At 46.4% G+C, this 15,355-nt stretch overlaps 1 protein-coding gene across 4 annotated transcripts in view; it reads left to right on the forward strand.

The window, feature by feature from the left end:
• CREB3L2 (cAMP responsive element binding protein 3 like 2) overlaps positions 1 to 14,724 on the forward strand; it is a 121,317-nt gene extending 106,593 nt beyond the window's left edge. For all 4 annotated transcript variants that reach the window (XM_024129368.1, XM_024129374.3, XM_055084811.1 and 1 more), the window contains 4 exons: positions 9,065 to 9,164; positions 9,448 to 9,574; positions 11,456 to 11,672; positions 13,376 to 14,724. In XM_024129368.1, the coding sequence (XP_023985136.1) occupies positions 9,065 to 9,164; positions 9,448 to 9,574; positions 11,456 to 11,672; positions 13,376 to 13,451 (520 nt within the window). In that variant the 3' untranslated portion in view covers positions 13,452 to 14,724. The remainder of the gene's footprint in view (positions 1 to 9,064; positions 9,165 to 9,447; positions 9,575 to 11,455; positions 11,673 to 13,375) is intronic.
• The last annotated feature ends 631 nt before the right edge of the window (positions 14,725 to 15,355 follow it).

Below are 15,355 nucleotides of genomic sequence, written 5' to 3' on the forward strand. Positions count from 1 at the left end.
AAAAAAAAAAAAAAAAAAAAAAAGAATGGGGAAGAACGAGGGCAATAGAGGAGCTGAGTGACGCAGTTTTGTCATGAGGGCGTTTCAACGTCCATCTCTCTTACTGGATGGGAAGCTTTGTGGCTGAGATTGCAGGTCCTAGCCCAGAGAAGGCTCTGGCTCACATTTGGCAGATGTGGGCATGAACTAGAACATCACAGTTTCCAAGGCTGCCTCCCTTGCCCATTGAAGCAATAATGCTCTCTCTTTTTAAAAAAAATAATTTATTTGATTTAATTTATTTTATTTTTGGCTGTGTTGGGTCTTTGTTGCTGTGCGCGGGCTTTCTCTAGTTGTGGCAAGCGGGGGCTACTCTTCCTCGTGGTGTGCGGGCTTCTCATTGCAGTGGCTTCTCTTGTTGCGGAGCATGGGCTCTAGGTGCGTGGGCTCAGTAGTTGTGGCTCGCGGGCTCTAGAGCGCAGGCTCAGTAGTTGTGGCGCACGGGCTTCGTTGCTCCGCAGCATGTGGGATCTTCCAGGACCAGGGCTCGAACCCGTGTCCCCTGCATTGGCAGGCGGGTTCTTAACCACTGCACCACCAGGGAAGCCCTTCCCGTCTCATTCCTGAGAGACCCTGTCTTTCCCCCACTTTCTAGCCTTTTCTTCTGCACAAGTGATGCACATCTGCTGCCCAGCCCATCCATTTTAGGTGTTTGTGGCCCAGTTTGCTCCATTCATTTTTAATTTTGCCCTCGTGCTGTTGGCTCTAGGGCTGTGAGCCACTATCCCTCTCCTCGGCCCTGACTTGTAGGCTCATAGGAGCTTAGACTTGAAATGTACTTTAGACATCATCTCACTTAACTGTTAGTCACTTCCTTTCACAGAAGCGGAAACTGAGGGCTGATGAGGTTAAGATCATCCATTTAGAGGCAGGGCAGGGACTAGAACTCAGCCACTTACTTTCTCAACTGGACCTGACCTCGGTCTCTTTTGCCGCTGCTGTGCTTTCTCTCCGAGGACCAATGCCTTTCCCAGCACGGGGTCAACCGCAGTTCCAAACAAGAGGGCCCAGCTTGGGATCTGTATTTCAGGGGGCCCTGCTCTGGCTTTCGCCTAGCCACGCCCCTCCCCATGGCCTGAGGAGTCAGCAGGAGCAAGGCGATACGTCTCTCTGGAGCTCTAACCTGGCCTTGGAGGGAGCTCGACGGAGCAGCTGTCGGGGGTACCCATGGGCAGTGTTTGCCTGGCTTGGGGTAGGTGGGGTGAGGAGAAACCCTAGGATGTATGACATGTATGGGATGTGGGCCTCACTGGTATTCTTTCTCCGGACCTCGCAGAAGGTGAGGGATGTGCTTGTCCTGTCTGTGTTGTTATCAGAAACAAGAGTTCATTAGTGTTCCTCTTTGACCTTCCCCTTAGCTATAGGCCTCCTCTCCATCTCTACTTTTCTTGTTCTTTAAAATCTACATATGATTCCTGATGGAGGTCTTTCCAGCCAAGCCCAGTGGGCTCTGACCGTGCTCTCCTCATTTGTTTGTTTAGCCGCACAGCTGCGCCCATTTGCAGCAGTTTTGTCTGTCGGCTTCCTCCTCGCTGTTGCGTTTTGCACATGTGAAGTCTTCTCTTGGGCTGACTGTAATCAGCTGGTCCCACTCTCCTGCTGTGCCCAGAGAGGCCGTTAGAGTGACCCCCGTCCAGCAATGACCCTCTGTAGACCTTTATCTTGGTTTAAGTCACTTTTCATTTCTCCATTATCTCTAACTTCTGGTTGTGTGAAGAGTATAAGCTTTCTTTTCAGTTGAAAATGTTACAGACTTCAAAGGATTGTTGGATACTAGACTAAGTTTCCCAGAGAGTTTACAAAGGCATTTTAGTAGGATTCCATGGTAAAGTTAGACATTCCTCAGCCCCAGAAAACATTCTAGAACTCTCTCTTTCTTGTGTTCCTGGGTGAGTAGGTGATAGACTATTTCAGAAGTGCCCTCTGGTCCCTGAAAAATAAACCTCCTTATAATGTGGCAATTACACAGTAAGAGAAAGGAGATAATTTGTATTTTTAAAAATTTAGGCCAGAGCCCCATTGAACAACTTTCAAAACTTAAGTGAAAGATCATAAATAAATGAGTTATTTATTCGAAGTTTAGGATTTTAGCAGAATGTGATTATCTTTTGTATAAGAGTTTGCACTTTAGTATTTAAAAGTCTTTGAGGTAGTTCGAGAGTCTCCTTAAATATTGTTATGCAACGTTTTGAATTATTATTAACATTATATCCTACCACCTCCCCACACTCCGCCTGAGGATTTTGAGGTAGGTGTTTTAGCTTTTTTTTTTTTTTTAAATAATTTTATTTATTTATTTGTTTATTTGGCTGTGTTGGGTCTTTGTTGCTGTGCGCGGGCTTTCTCTAGTTGCGGCGAGCGGGAGCGACTCTTCGTTGCGGTGCGCGGGCTTCTCATTGCGGTGGCTTCTCTTGTTGCAGAGCATGGGCTCTAGGTGCACGGGCTTCAGTAGTTGTGGCTCATGGGCTCAGTAGTTGTGGCTCACGGGCTCTAGAGTGCAGGCTCAGTAGTTGTGGCACACGGGCTTAGTTGCTCCGCGGCATGTGGGATCTTCCCGGACCAGGGCTCGAACCCGTGTCCCCTGCATTGGCAGGCGGACTCTTAACAACTGCACCACCAGGAAAGTCCCAGTTTTTGCTTTTTGACACCTCCCTCCTAACCCTCCGTTCTTGTACACTAATTCTAGAAGACTGGGGTGTGTGGGGAGGGATTCAGGTGAGGTTTTGCTTCGAAAGGACATGGATGCCTGCCTCCTCCATCATGAAGCCACCTAATGTTCACTCATATAATTTTTTTTGCATGTGTGCACTAGATAAGTAGCGCTTAGACTTTTTTGATCATATTGTTGTACATGTTGTGTAGTGACCCAGACACACCACAGGTACATATACATCACATTCATAACTAATATGAATGTTTCACAAATGACTACTTATTTACTCTGTGTGATGCCCTCAGGTATTGTGTGTTCTATTTGATTCTGTTTCATTAAATATACCAGTCACACCCCAGCTGTTTTCACAACCCACGAATGGTTCATGATTTGGAATTTAGAATTTACTGCTCTAGTTCCATAAGTAAAAAAAAGTTCCTTCCTTCCTGTGGGAGGTGGATTCACCCAGAGGGTGATTTGCTTACGCACACAAATGTGCACACATGCATTATAGCCCAGCTAGTTCCATTTCTGAGTAAGGTGTGTTACAGGATTTGATGGAAATTGTGTTTATAGAGAGGACCTGGCACAGCAAGTAATTGGGAACCACCAGTTTATTATTTTTCCTGGGTCCTAGTTTCTGACTCCAGTGGGAAATTAGGTACTAGAATGTTCAAAGTCTAAGATGCAGTAACTTTATCACCAGCTCGTTCTCTCTCGCTCCCTCCCCACACCAACCCCTGCTGTTTCCCTTAAATAACAGAAACATAAGAAAACAAAATTAAACCAAATACAAGAAAACACATGAGGCTGTTGATGCATTTCCCAGTTTTTATAAGATTGTGTCTCACACTCTCGGCTACTTTTGAATGTTTTGCCCAATTTCCTTTGATATGCCTCCCAAGATACAGGGTGATGCTTTATTTTGGGCAAGGCTGGCAGCTGCCTTTAACTGCTCTTTTACTAGGAGCTGTGTGAGGACAGCCATAAGGTTTATTTTTACATCTCACCACAGGACAAAATCCACATTTTCAATCAAGTGTTGAACCCTTCAATTTAACAAATTGTGAAAAATGTCTTGGCCCAGATAAACGTCTCTCTAAATTAAGACCTTGCTCCCGGAAGCCCAAGAATTCATTAAGCCATAATTAGCCATGATCACTGATGATTTAACATACAGTAATAAAGGAGAAGTTTAAACTGAGCTCTGAATCCACTGTTGGGAAGAGAGTCTGTCCTATGATTGACTTTTTATAGCTTTAGTTTTAAAATAATTCCTCCATTTCATCAGTTGACTGCCTTTTCTCCAGCCAGCCCTTTATGCAAGCAGGGTAACAGCTGTCATCCAAGCTCCCAATGCTTCAGGCCATGGCATCTATCCCAATGGCATCAGGGAAAGTACCACATCATCTCAGACCAACATATCAGTTGTGAGATTCCAGGCTTTCCTGTAAAGAGACTCATCTGTCATCAGTGGAAAGAAATAGCAAGCACTCTGCAAAGGTGTATTTGTTTCAGCAAACCCAGAGTACCCCAGAAGGGGATTCTCTCATTATTCTGTTAGCTGGTGAGGTCAAGAGAATTAACTTTGACTAAGTGCCTGAACTCAGGACTTAAGGAATGTGATTAAAAACCATGGTACTGGGCTTCCCTGGTGGCTCAGTGGTTGAGAGTCCGCCTGCCGATGCAGGGGACGCGGGTTCGTGCCCCGGTCCGGGAAGATCCCACATGCCGGGGAGCGGCTGGGCCCGTGAGCCATGGCCGCTGAGCCTGCGCGTCCAGGGCCTGTGCTCCGCAACGGGAGAGGCCACAACAGTGAGGGGCCCGCGTACCACAAAAAAAACAAAACAAAACAAAAAAAACCCATGGTACTGAAATCTAAATTCAGGTTTCTCTTGCTGGGAGCTTATCGCTGTGTTCTGGCGAATATTACTGATTTAGTAATCCTAAAGCCATCTCATCAACTCTGTTGGTGTCCAGTGAAGGGACAGGTCTTATAGCTTCCATTTTCCTAAACAAAGCTCAGGTTTGACTTCCTGACATTTGACGTGGGCTAAGGAATGCCTATTATTCTTTTATCCATCATTTGCATTTTATTTTGGTATATCCAGAGATCTGCCAGGAAATGTTTATTTTACCCTATTGCTTTTATTTGTATCAGATCACTAAAACTTTGTTAGTATGTATCTCACTGCCATCAGATTCACTGTGGCCCTTCTGTCTGCAGTTTGGTCACTGTAATCTTTTCTTATTTAACGGTGGACACATCTCTTGGTTGTGCTGTTGTCAATGTGATGCTTTTTTTTTTTTGGCTGCGCTGCGCGGCTTGCAGGATCTTAGTTCCCCGACCAGGGCCTCGGCAGTGAAAGCACCGAATCCTAACCACTGGACCACCAGGGAATTCCTTCAATATGATGTTAATGTCACTGGATTTAAGAAAAATCTACTTAACTAAGAAATCTTTTGATCATTAATTTTATTAGGTTATAGGTAAAGGTACCATGGTGTGCTGAATTGGAAAGTACGTGAGCTATGGAGTCAGATAGGTTTGGGTTTACATCTTAGGTCTTCTAGTTACTGGTTACATGTCTTTGAAACCTTTACATAGTATCTCAGTATATGAAGTTCTAGAGCTCAGCCAGTGGACACTCAGTCACTAATAATTTTCTTTCCTTATGACAAAAATGAGTGTTTCTGTTGTATGAATGTCTATGAATTTCCCAGACTTTATCACATCATGGAAATCTATTTAGATATTGGGGAATGGATAAGCTAACCTGCTTTCCTTGGGTGAAATCTCTCTGTCGCTGATGGATGGGGCCTTCAGAGTGTCATCATTCCCACGAGTTCACCTTTGCTAATCCGAATAGGAGAAGCAGCAGCAAACAGCGCATTGTAAATCACCGTTGCTTTCCACCAAAATTTCAAACTGAAAAATCTATTTTGAACGACATGTTTGCTCATCTTAAAGAGTTGGATTATAAACTGTTAGAAATCAGGGGCCATTAAACAACCATTTTCATCTGCAGTGGATTCAGAATAAAATTGTCTTTGAGTTTGGAAAGGACGTGCTGATGAATACCAAGTAAAGCACCGCCCAACTAGTAAAGATACAGCCCTTCCTGCTCGCCCAGCCAGACTTAGACGGTCCTTCTTCCAAACTGATAGCACTTTACACCTATAGCTGGGGTTCCCAGCTTGAGCCTAAGGCATTATACCATTGGGGTTTAGGTGTGTCTGGCCTGTCAGAGGTCTGTCTTCAGAACAGACTGTGGAGCCTCCTGGGAGACTGTTCATCCTAGGGAAGGGGTCCCAGGCCTCGTGATCACAATCAGAAATTGGAGGGGAGGAGTGATTCCGAGTATTGCGTGGAATTGGTTTTCTCAGCGGTTCATGCTCTGAAGACACGGATTGGGCAGGGAGGAGGTGCGGGAAGGTTGTGGGTAAATGGGGACTGCTGGTAAAAATGGAAATGGCGATTTTGCTTTAAAAACACCTTAAGAATTTGGAGCAAAAGTAAATGGCTGTGGTAACATCTGAAAATCTGCTGTCTACTGGAAGCCTGGATAGAGGAATGTCCACCCCCAGCTCCTCCACGCACAGAGCACAGCTGAGCTACAACACCTTGGAGCTGCCAGCGCAGGCAGCAGGGTGCCCCATAGGAGTTGAGGTGCCGGTCGGAAGTGGCAGCCAGCATTACACACGTGGCTCTTCAGCAGCCCACCAAGGAAACAGTGAGGCCCCTTTCTGTAGTTTAGCTGGTAACAAAGACCCTGTTGATTGGCACCACACGAGGAGGCCAGAATATGAGAGAAAAGGTTTGTGCCACACGGTCAAGCGTAGGTCTTATCTATGGCTCACCTGTGTATCTTCCCCACGAGTTCCAGAAATACAGCAGGGAGAACCCAAAGAGGGCTTTGGGGCTGGCATTACAGGATGTTGTCAATAAAATGTATGCCACCGCCCACTAGATCTCAGCTCTGCCAGAAGGAACGCTCACCCAGGAAGTGGGTGTGTCACTCAGCTCTTAGCTTTGAAAAGGCAGCCGTGCAAGCCAGTAAGAATGGGGTGCTCTTGGGAGGTCCTGGGAGAAGAAAGTGTGATGAGGAAAAAAACTTGCTGCATCATACGATCATTTAACTGCAAACTTCTAATTTTTTCCTGTCTTTACTGAGGTGTAATCAACAAGTAGAATTGTGAGATATTTAAAGTGTGCAACGTGATGATTCGATACCTGTATATACATTGTGAAAGGATTCCTCACATCAAGTTAATGACCTAGTTACCTTATTTTTATTTTTTGGTAAACACGTTTAAGTTCTACTCTCTTGGCAAATTTCAATTATATGGTACAGTTTTATCACCTAGAGTCACCATATTTTACACTAGATCCTCAGACCTTATTCATCTTATAGCTGAAAGTTTGTACCCTTTTCCCAACCTCTCCCTATTTCCCCACCCCCAGCCCCTAGCAACCACTTGTCTACTATTTCTATGAGTTCAACTTTTTTTTTTTTTTTAAAGATTCCATTGTCAGCGATACCACGTGGTATTTCTCTCTTTGTCTGGCTTATTTCACTTCGCATGATGCCCTACAGGTTGATCCGTGTTGTCACAAACGACACAATTTCCTAAAGTAGAATTTACAGTAATCACGCTATCGTTATTTCTCAGCCTTGAGTAACTCACAAAACTCTTTTACAGAACGTGCTGCTTGAATGTACAGAAACATAAACCAGTGAAAAATAAATAAATAAACTTGTGATTATGCTTCTAGATAGCCATAAAGCAAGAAAACGTACAACTAAGAAGACCTCCATATTAATAGAATTTAACGATATGAAATAATGGGATGAATGATTTTGTTTTGCTTACATTAAAACCACTGTACAAGGTAAAAGTACGGTGTAGATGGGACCACACGGGGTCACTGAGTTCAGAAAGCCTTCGCTGTACGTGCTGTGGGCTCAGTTCTGCCTCCGCTCTTATCCATTGAACTGCTAAGAGCAATAGTCTTACTGCCAACCTGTCCTTAGTTGGCTTAAACCTGAGAGAACTTGTTTCGCTGGTACTGGTCACAGGGGAAGCTGCAAACTTGGGAAAACCTGCATGTCCTTCCAGCACTTGGAAGCTGTTCAGGAGATGGGCTATGGTGGAGGCAAGTTATCTGACAAAGCCCAGAAGTCTTCTGCAAAATGAGTGATTTGCTGACGTTTTTCAGTGAACTTGTCTGGCTTTCTAATGTTCCATCACAGCATGAATTTTCTGAAAATCTTTGAGACCCAAGAAGGAAGCATCTGCTTGTAAAACCTCTCCACCTTGCCGAGCGCACTGGGCTTGGAGAAGAGGGGTGGCGACGAGGAGCAGTCTCTGCTCTTTACGCTCTGCTCACGCAGGATTCATCCCCGAGGCTCTAATGCAGGAGTGTGTGCTGTGAGATCCTTTTCTTACGGCTGCACTGTTCAGAATTTGCAAAGAAATTCACCGTCTGCTCCTCCTTTGACCTGATGTCACCCAGAGCAGAACATACTATTCTCATCCTCAAACCCCATCCTTGCAAGTGTGTGCACCGCTGTCCAATTTTAGGGATAGAACAACTCTTTTTTGCTCCTGCTTTCTGTCTTTTCCTGGAGAAACATCAGAGTCTGCAGCAGAGGATGGCCTCCAAGATCCTGGCTCTGAAGGTGTGTCCAGCTGAGCAGGCTTCTTTGCTCTCGATTCATATTTGGGCTTCATTTCTGCCTGTGGAGGTGCTGTGAGCCTTCAAGTACCAGAGGCTTGAGGTGCTCATGGCTGTTTGCCTCCCTGCCATATTCTTGTTTTCCTCCCCGTCTCTCTCCCTCTCTTCAGATCTGCCATCTGAGCACCTGCTGCTCAGAGATGTTGCTACCACTTCCGGTCACAGCCATCGCCTCTGGCCACCCCTCCACTTGTTCTCTGCCCGGAATCTTCTTCTTCATGCTTTTCTCCTTTCTTGCATCTTCTTCAATGTTTCTCTCCACTTGGGTGAACGAATTCTCCTTGGTTCACCATCACCAGCCAATTTTGGCTTATTTTTTTTCTCAGTGGCTGACAAACAAATCCCGGGATTATCAGGGATGATTTGGGGCATAGAGATGACTGTTACTCAGAACAGCACAGAATGGACAAGCTGCTCACGTGGGCGGATTCTGAGCCCCGTAAGCTCTGCGGCTCTGGTGCTGGAAGACAGTGGCGTATGTGTCTTCACCAGGGGAACCTTTTTCTTGGTACTGTGTTCAAATTCAGACGCAAAGCCACCGCCACTTCCCTGGAGCCTGGGGCAGAGATCATCCACAAGCATTCTCTTGTCTCTCAGACTCCTTTCATGGCTTTGATTTGTTGTGTTTGCAGAACTCTCCTGCAGCAGCTGCAGAAGCTTCAGACTTTGGTGATGGGCAAGGTTTCTCGCACCTGCAAGCTGGCTGGCACGCAGACTGGCACCTGCCTCATGGTGAGTTTCCTGAAGGGACAGCGCCATCACTGCCCCGGCCCACTCCCCAATCTCCAGTCTCTCCCCAGCTTGCCACGTCCAAGTGCTGGGGGGTTCAGGGAACCACACAGCTCACTCCGAGGCTGTTTCTCCGCTATGATGTGACGGTGATTGACTGCGTGCCATCTGCTGGCCTGATGGAGGGGAGTTGTCTTCCTGGGACCTCCCAGGTGTTGCAGGTGTAAAGGTTTGCTCTGTGGATCTCAGAATTGACGGCTCTCCACTTTCTCTCCTCGTCCTGCAGGTTGTCGTGTTATGCTTTGCCGTTGCATTTGGCACCTTCTTTCAGGGCTATGGGCCCTATCCTTCTGCCACCAAGATGGCCCTGCCCAACCAGCATTCCATGCAGGAGCCCTACACAGCCTCCATTGGTAAGACAGCACTCAGCAACTTGGGAGGTGGCTTGTTTCTTTTCGCTTTCATTTCTCAAAGCTTAACTTTCTGAAAGAAGTCTTATGTGAGAGTCTAATTTTTTCTTTTTTAGATGGGAGGACTTTACTAAACCACTTGGTTTAGAATAGCTATATGATAAACCTCCCTGGGTACAGAGCAGTGGTCTCAAAATCATTTATCCATAAAAATGCATATATATCCATTCCTTGGGAGAAGGCAATTCAATACCACTGTTCCCTCTCCCCCATAAAAAACATTCATTGAATAGAACCACACAAGCATCTGCCCCCGAATTAGTTACTCTGCAGTTAACTGTCATCGCTGTGACCGCCAAGACATTGCAGGAAGTGTTCTTGGCTTCTGTTTACATATGAAAGTCTAATTTTTAAGAACTGGTAAAAGTGTAGCTTCTCCATTGCAGGGAGGAAGAGAGCCATGGGGGTGTCTGGTGCCCAGGCTGCTGGGTCTCGCCTTGTGGCACTCACCCACTGGGCTGAGACACCCCTCGGAATTCTCTAGAGCTCAGCAGAGCACAGTTTGCAAACTACTACTCTAGACTGTGTTCCCTGGCAAATTCTGATGTCTTCTTTTTGAGTTCTGATAAGGGGGAGGGATGCGTATTTGGAGGGAAGGAGTGGGGCGAACATTAAGTTTTCCATGACGTTTTCAAGGAATTCAACTCATAGTAAGCATCTGTAAAACGAAATTAAAGAATCAGCCTGTCTTACAAAATATTATGCCTAAGATTTAGAAAATTTGGAGAATCAGGTGTCAGAAGTGATATTCTCACCCAGATCAATGATCTCTTTTAAGTATGTAGGAAATAAAGAGGTGATATGTAGGGATCATAAAATAGATACACTGGGCTTCCCTGGTGGCGCAGTGGTGGAGAGCCTGCCTGCCGATGCAGGGGACGCGGGTTCGTGCCCCGGTCCGGGAGGATCCCACGTGCCGCGGAGAGGCTGGGCCTGTGAGCCACGGCCGCTGAGCCTGCGCGTCCGGAGCCTGTGCTCCGCAACGGGAGAGGCCACAACAGTGAGAGGCCCGTGTACCACAAAACAAAACAGAACAAAAAAAGATACACTAGTAAGAACAAGGGTGGAATTAGGGGGTACTGGATTTGGAGGGTAGGCATAATTTTGTGGTTCTGAAAGATCTGTGGTCTTTGTGAGGTAGGTGTATCCCTGCCAGGTATATGACAGAAAGGCTAGCATTTCAACGAAATAATTTGAGTGGTCTCCCGGGAAATTCTTTTTTCCCTAAGGGAATGTATCTCTAAATTTAATTGGAAGCCAATGGGAGCATAGTTTCTCTGTTGTAGAAAATTGCTACGAGCCATCTAGCTATGCAACTATCCTATAAAACAAAAGAGAATGTCTCCGTTGTTTGATTTATGACTTTGGCTGTGTGTCTTCTCTCCAGTTTTAAATGAAAACACCGTTTTCTGCCCTTTTACCTTCTCCCTATGCAAGACCTACTCACTGGTAATGCTTATTTTAGCTGCGTCTGGACATCTCCAAGTATTTGACTCCTATTCTCCATGAATTGTTTCCCGCAGATGGTTGGGGGTGGGGCATGGAGCGGAGTTTTATTTTCAAAGCAGTGGGGTGGCAGTATGCTTCCTGTTTATTTGCTTTTCTATTGTTCTTCCAGACTTTTAAAAATTGGTATCGTTTCTCAATGCACAAAACTCTGAAATCCTGAAGCCTTTCTAGAAAGCCAACTCCAGTTGGCACCCTCTGTCCTGGGCAACAAGAACCCATAAATTGTCATCTGCCCCCAGCCCTGGGCACCGAGTGAGGGGATGTGATGCACCCTTGTGGTCTCTCTTAACACCTGTTACTTTGCTTTGTTCTCAGTGAGATCCAGGAACCTGCTGATCTATGAGGAACATTCTCCCCTGGAGGAGCCGTCCAGTTCGGCCTCGGCTGGGGAGCTTGGGCGCTGGGACGGAGGTTCCTCCCTGCTCAGGGCATCAGGGCTGGAGTCCAGGCCTGACGTGGATCTTCCCCATTTCATTATATCAAATGAGACCAGCCTGGAGAAGTCAGTGCTGTTGGAGCTGCAGCAGCGCTTGTGAGTCAAATAGATACAGATTCACCTCCTCTAAGGCACCGACGATGGGTTATGCGTCAGCAACGTGCAGTGTGGGATGTAGACTTTCCCACCGGCCTAGTCCAACCCTCGGCTTTTTCAAGACCTATTTCCAGCACCCGGACTCTGGAGAGTCTATTGCTTGTGAACAGCTGCCCCTAGCAGAGATTGGGGAAGAGACCTGGTGTGAGCTGGCCCCGTGTCTGCTGGGCCACTGGGGAGCTGGCAGTGGTGGCTCCAAGAGTCGGGGGAAAGGGCTTGACTCCCTTCCTCCATCAAAGCCTCACAAGTAGACATACAGTGCAGTAACAGCAGTGTATTTGCTATGCAAATGCAGCCTCAAGACGTTCCCCAGCTTCCTTCCAACTAGAGATACATATATGTCAGTATGTAGTTTTATGATTTATATGTAAATAAGCATGCATTAATTATAATTATATAGTTATAATTACATATTAATATTGAAGGACACTTCGAGAGGCACTGTGCATGTATGGGTTTCCATATTGAAAATAACATACATTTGTTTCCAATTCTCCATGAGGTGTTTCCTTTAGATAGTGATGAGGAACAGTCCTTGTGTAAACACAAAGGCTTGTACACCTGCTGGGCATTGTTGTCATGCTGGGGAGATACCTGGGTACACCAAATGGCACGGGAAGCAGCGTCTGCATCCAATCCTGGTTATACATGGTGTGGTTTGTGGTCTAGCTGAACTCTGCCTCTGTGCCTCCCAGAAATGATGCTATTCCAATGCAAGTGGGAAAGGTTTTGTTTCAAATTCTTCAGTTTTCTTCCCCTAATGTTGCGGGGGAAAGTTTGTAATTATATATACTATTATGTGTTTACATTATATTATACATGCATATAGTGCTTTATTATTTATTATTATTATTTATAGCGCTTATTATTTCAAGCACTATGTAAATACGACATATACAGTAAATCCTTTGAAATACTTGAAGAGGTTAGACATTATTATTATTCCTATTTTAGCGAATTGTAGAACTGCCACTAGGAGTAGAGAAGACTCAGCTGCTCGGCTACTTGACTCATGACACAAATCTTCTCTCCTCTTGTCTCAGCTATTCAAGGCCCCAATGAAATCCCTGTTGTTCCGGGATGTCTTCCTGATACCAGAGCCCTCATAGCCCTCCTCTGAATGCCTAGAGGCTTTCTAGGCTGTTACATAATTTAATAATGTATTTATTCTCTGTTACATATTTACTGTTATTTCAAGTTAGTTTGGGTGGTTTTTTTTTTTTAGTCTTTATCTAGAATCTTTTCATCTTTATAAAGATTTCATCTTTATCTAGATTTAAAAAAAAAATCTTTATTCTAGACCAAGGATCAGTCTTTATCCTTTTATTTTCTCCTTCCCAGAGTTTAGCATAGGGGTAACTAACCATCCTCAATAAATACAATCAATTAAAGCAATGTACAACAAATCAGTAACAAAGTGCCATGTTTATCCTCTGGGCTGGAATGTCTCCTTTGTCGTGAGGCTAGAGGCAGGAATGTGGATGACGGGTAGGCTGGTGGCGGGGCACTTTGGGCACAGGGGAGAGGACGAGAAGCATGCTTGGGCCAGCCTGCAGAGTCGCAGTCATGGAATGATTGTGTCCTCCTACCGAGCGTGCGGCAATTGGTAGTAAGACCTCTTTTTCCTTCTGATGCCTTCGCAGGGTCAGCACCAAACTGGAGGGGAATGAAACACTAAAAGTTGTAGAACTCGACAGAAGAGTGAACGCCACCTTTTAAAGAGACCGTCGCCACCTCCCTCTATCTCCTCGCTCTGCCTTTATGTCTCCAAACTGCCTTTGTCATAAGCTTTTCCTTTTTGCCACCCGATCTTGACCGAAGACCTGGACGTGCAGTCATGGCTTTGGATGTGAGGATAGCCTGGGATTTCCACCCACGGTGAGAGAGCGCCTCCCCCGGTCCCACGTCCCTCCCTGCAGAAGGGAGCCCGCTTCTCTCCCTCCCTGTTGCTTACTGCCGTAGGAAATTATCTTAGGTTCAGGGGTGGCAGGAGCAGGCTTGTTTCTACCGACAGTGCCTGCTTCTCACCGGGGTGGGTGTGACCGCCTCTTTGAAGAAGAGCTGACTCTTGTTCATTCGAGACCCCGACTCGAGCCACAGAAATACCAGGATGCCTGTTGGAATCTGGCAAAGCACCGACTGACGTCCTGCCTTGCTCAGCCTGGGTCTCTCCTGCCGCTCTGCGCTGAGCCCCCGCTGACTTGTCCTCCGGCACTGGAGCTGGAGCGAGGCGTCCCCTTCGTACTCTCAGGCCGCAAGTGCAATGCCTGAAGGAATCAGGCTTTTCTACTCCAGGCAAACCTGCCCCATCATGTTGCTTGTAGGATTTCTCCACAGTCTGTGTCCCCACACGCCCCTAGTTCTGCCTCCTTGGCTTCTCCTCCCCATTTGTAAATAGTATTTATTAGCTTGCTGAGGCTCCCCCGGGCAACCACACTGAAGACATCCGGATGCCTCCCTCCAAGCTAGCAAAGTCTTCTGTTGGCCTTTGGAGCGAGGAGGGCACCCTAGGCTCTGGGATCCCCCATCCTTCCAGGCCATGTTCTGCTTTCTTTTCTTCTTTTTTGCTGGAGCCCAATAATTATAGTTGAGAAATCTCCCTAAGCATGAGTCCTCCTGTAGAATGAGCTCAGAGGGAAAGATGGAGCAGTGCCTTGCTCAGGTCTGGGGCTCTGTGGATAGATGCTTTTTCTGTCCCTTACCCATAACAGGGAAGGGAAGCCCTGTCCCTGCCAGCAGGCGTCTCAGACAACCCTGCTAGCTTGTCTTTCTCCACCTCCCCTGACACTTCTGCTTTCCCCCTCCTCTTCTGCCTCAACACAGGAGGTGAGCCTGAGGCCTGTTCCTGGGGTCAGAGTAGGTGACATTTGTGTATCCACAGTCTTACCTTTTATAGTCAGGTTTGGCTACTTCGCAGCTCACCCAAAGAGACGCGACCTAATCCCCCATCCTACTCTTACTTTTTTTTAATGATTGAAAGTAACTTTTGTAGTTTTAAAAAAACTTTCCTCTTTCATACAAATAAGAAACGGAAATTGACTCTTTACTGTGTAATGTAGAAGACTCCCCTTAAATGTTTTTCCCTAGCTTGTAAAAGATTTCGCGTAAGAAATTTGCTCACGTTTTGTATTTTATTTTTAGTAGTAGCTGAAGCACCCTTAGCTTGAACTCTCTCTCTGTCTCCGTTTCTGTCTCTCATCTACATTGTCATCGGAACCTGTACTTAGGAGAGATTAAGCCACACCTGGGCCTTCTGTTCCACAGCAGACACAGGAGTTGGTGTCATTAGCATTTGCCGTCAGACCTCATAAGCAGATCTGGTACCTTCGGGGCTCACCGTCAGTGATTCCTCTCTCCCTACTGTGATGGAGAGAGTTCTGGCTGGGAGACGGCCAAATTCGTCTTCTTAGCACTGATGTAAAGCTGGATCAGGATTGCAGTGGTCCTGGCAGCCCTCTCGGTCCTCTGCATGCCTCTCACTGCCACTTCCATTGGCCAGGGAGGGCTGAGACCGGCTGGGCTGTGCAGGAGGAAGGTTGCTAGCATGCGCCCCGCTTCTGTTTCTCTCTACCTTCTCCTCTCCTTCTCTTCTGCTCTAGACCCTCTTGGGCCTGGCTGGTGTC

The sequence above is a fragment of the Physeter macrocephalus genome, chromosome 5 (genome assembly GCF_002837175.3).
Source record: "Physeter macrocephalus isolate SW-GA chromosome 5, ASM283717v5, whole genome shotgun sequence".
Taxonomy (NCBI): domain Eukaryota; kingdom Metazoa; phylum Chordata; class Mammalia; order Artiodactyla; family Physeteridae; genus Physeter; species Physeter macrocephalus.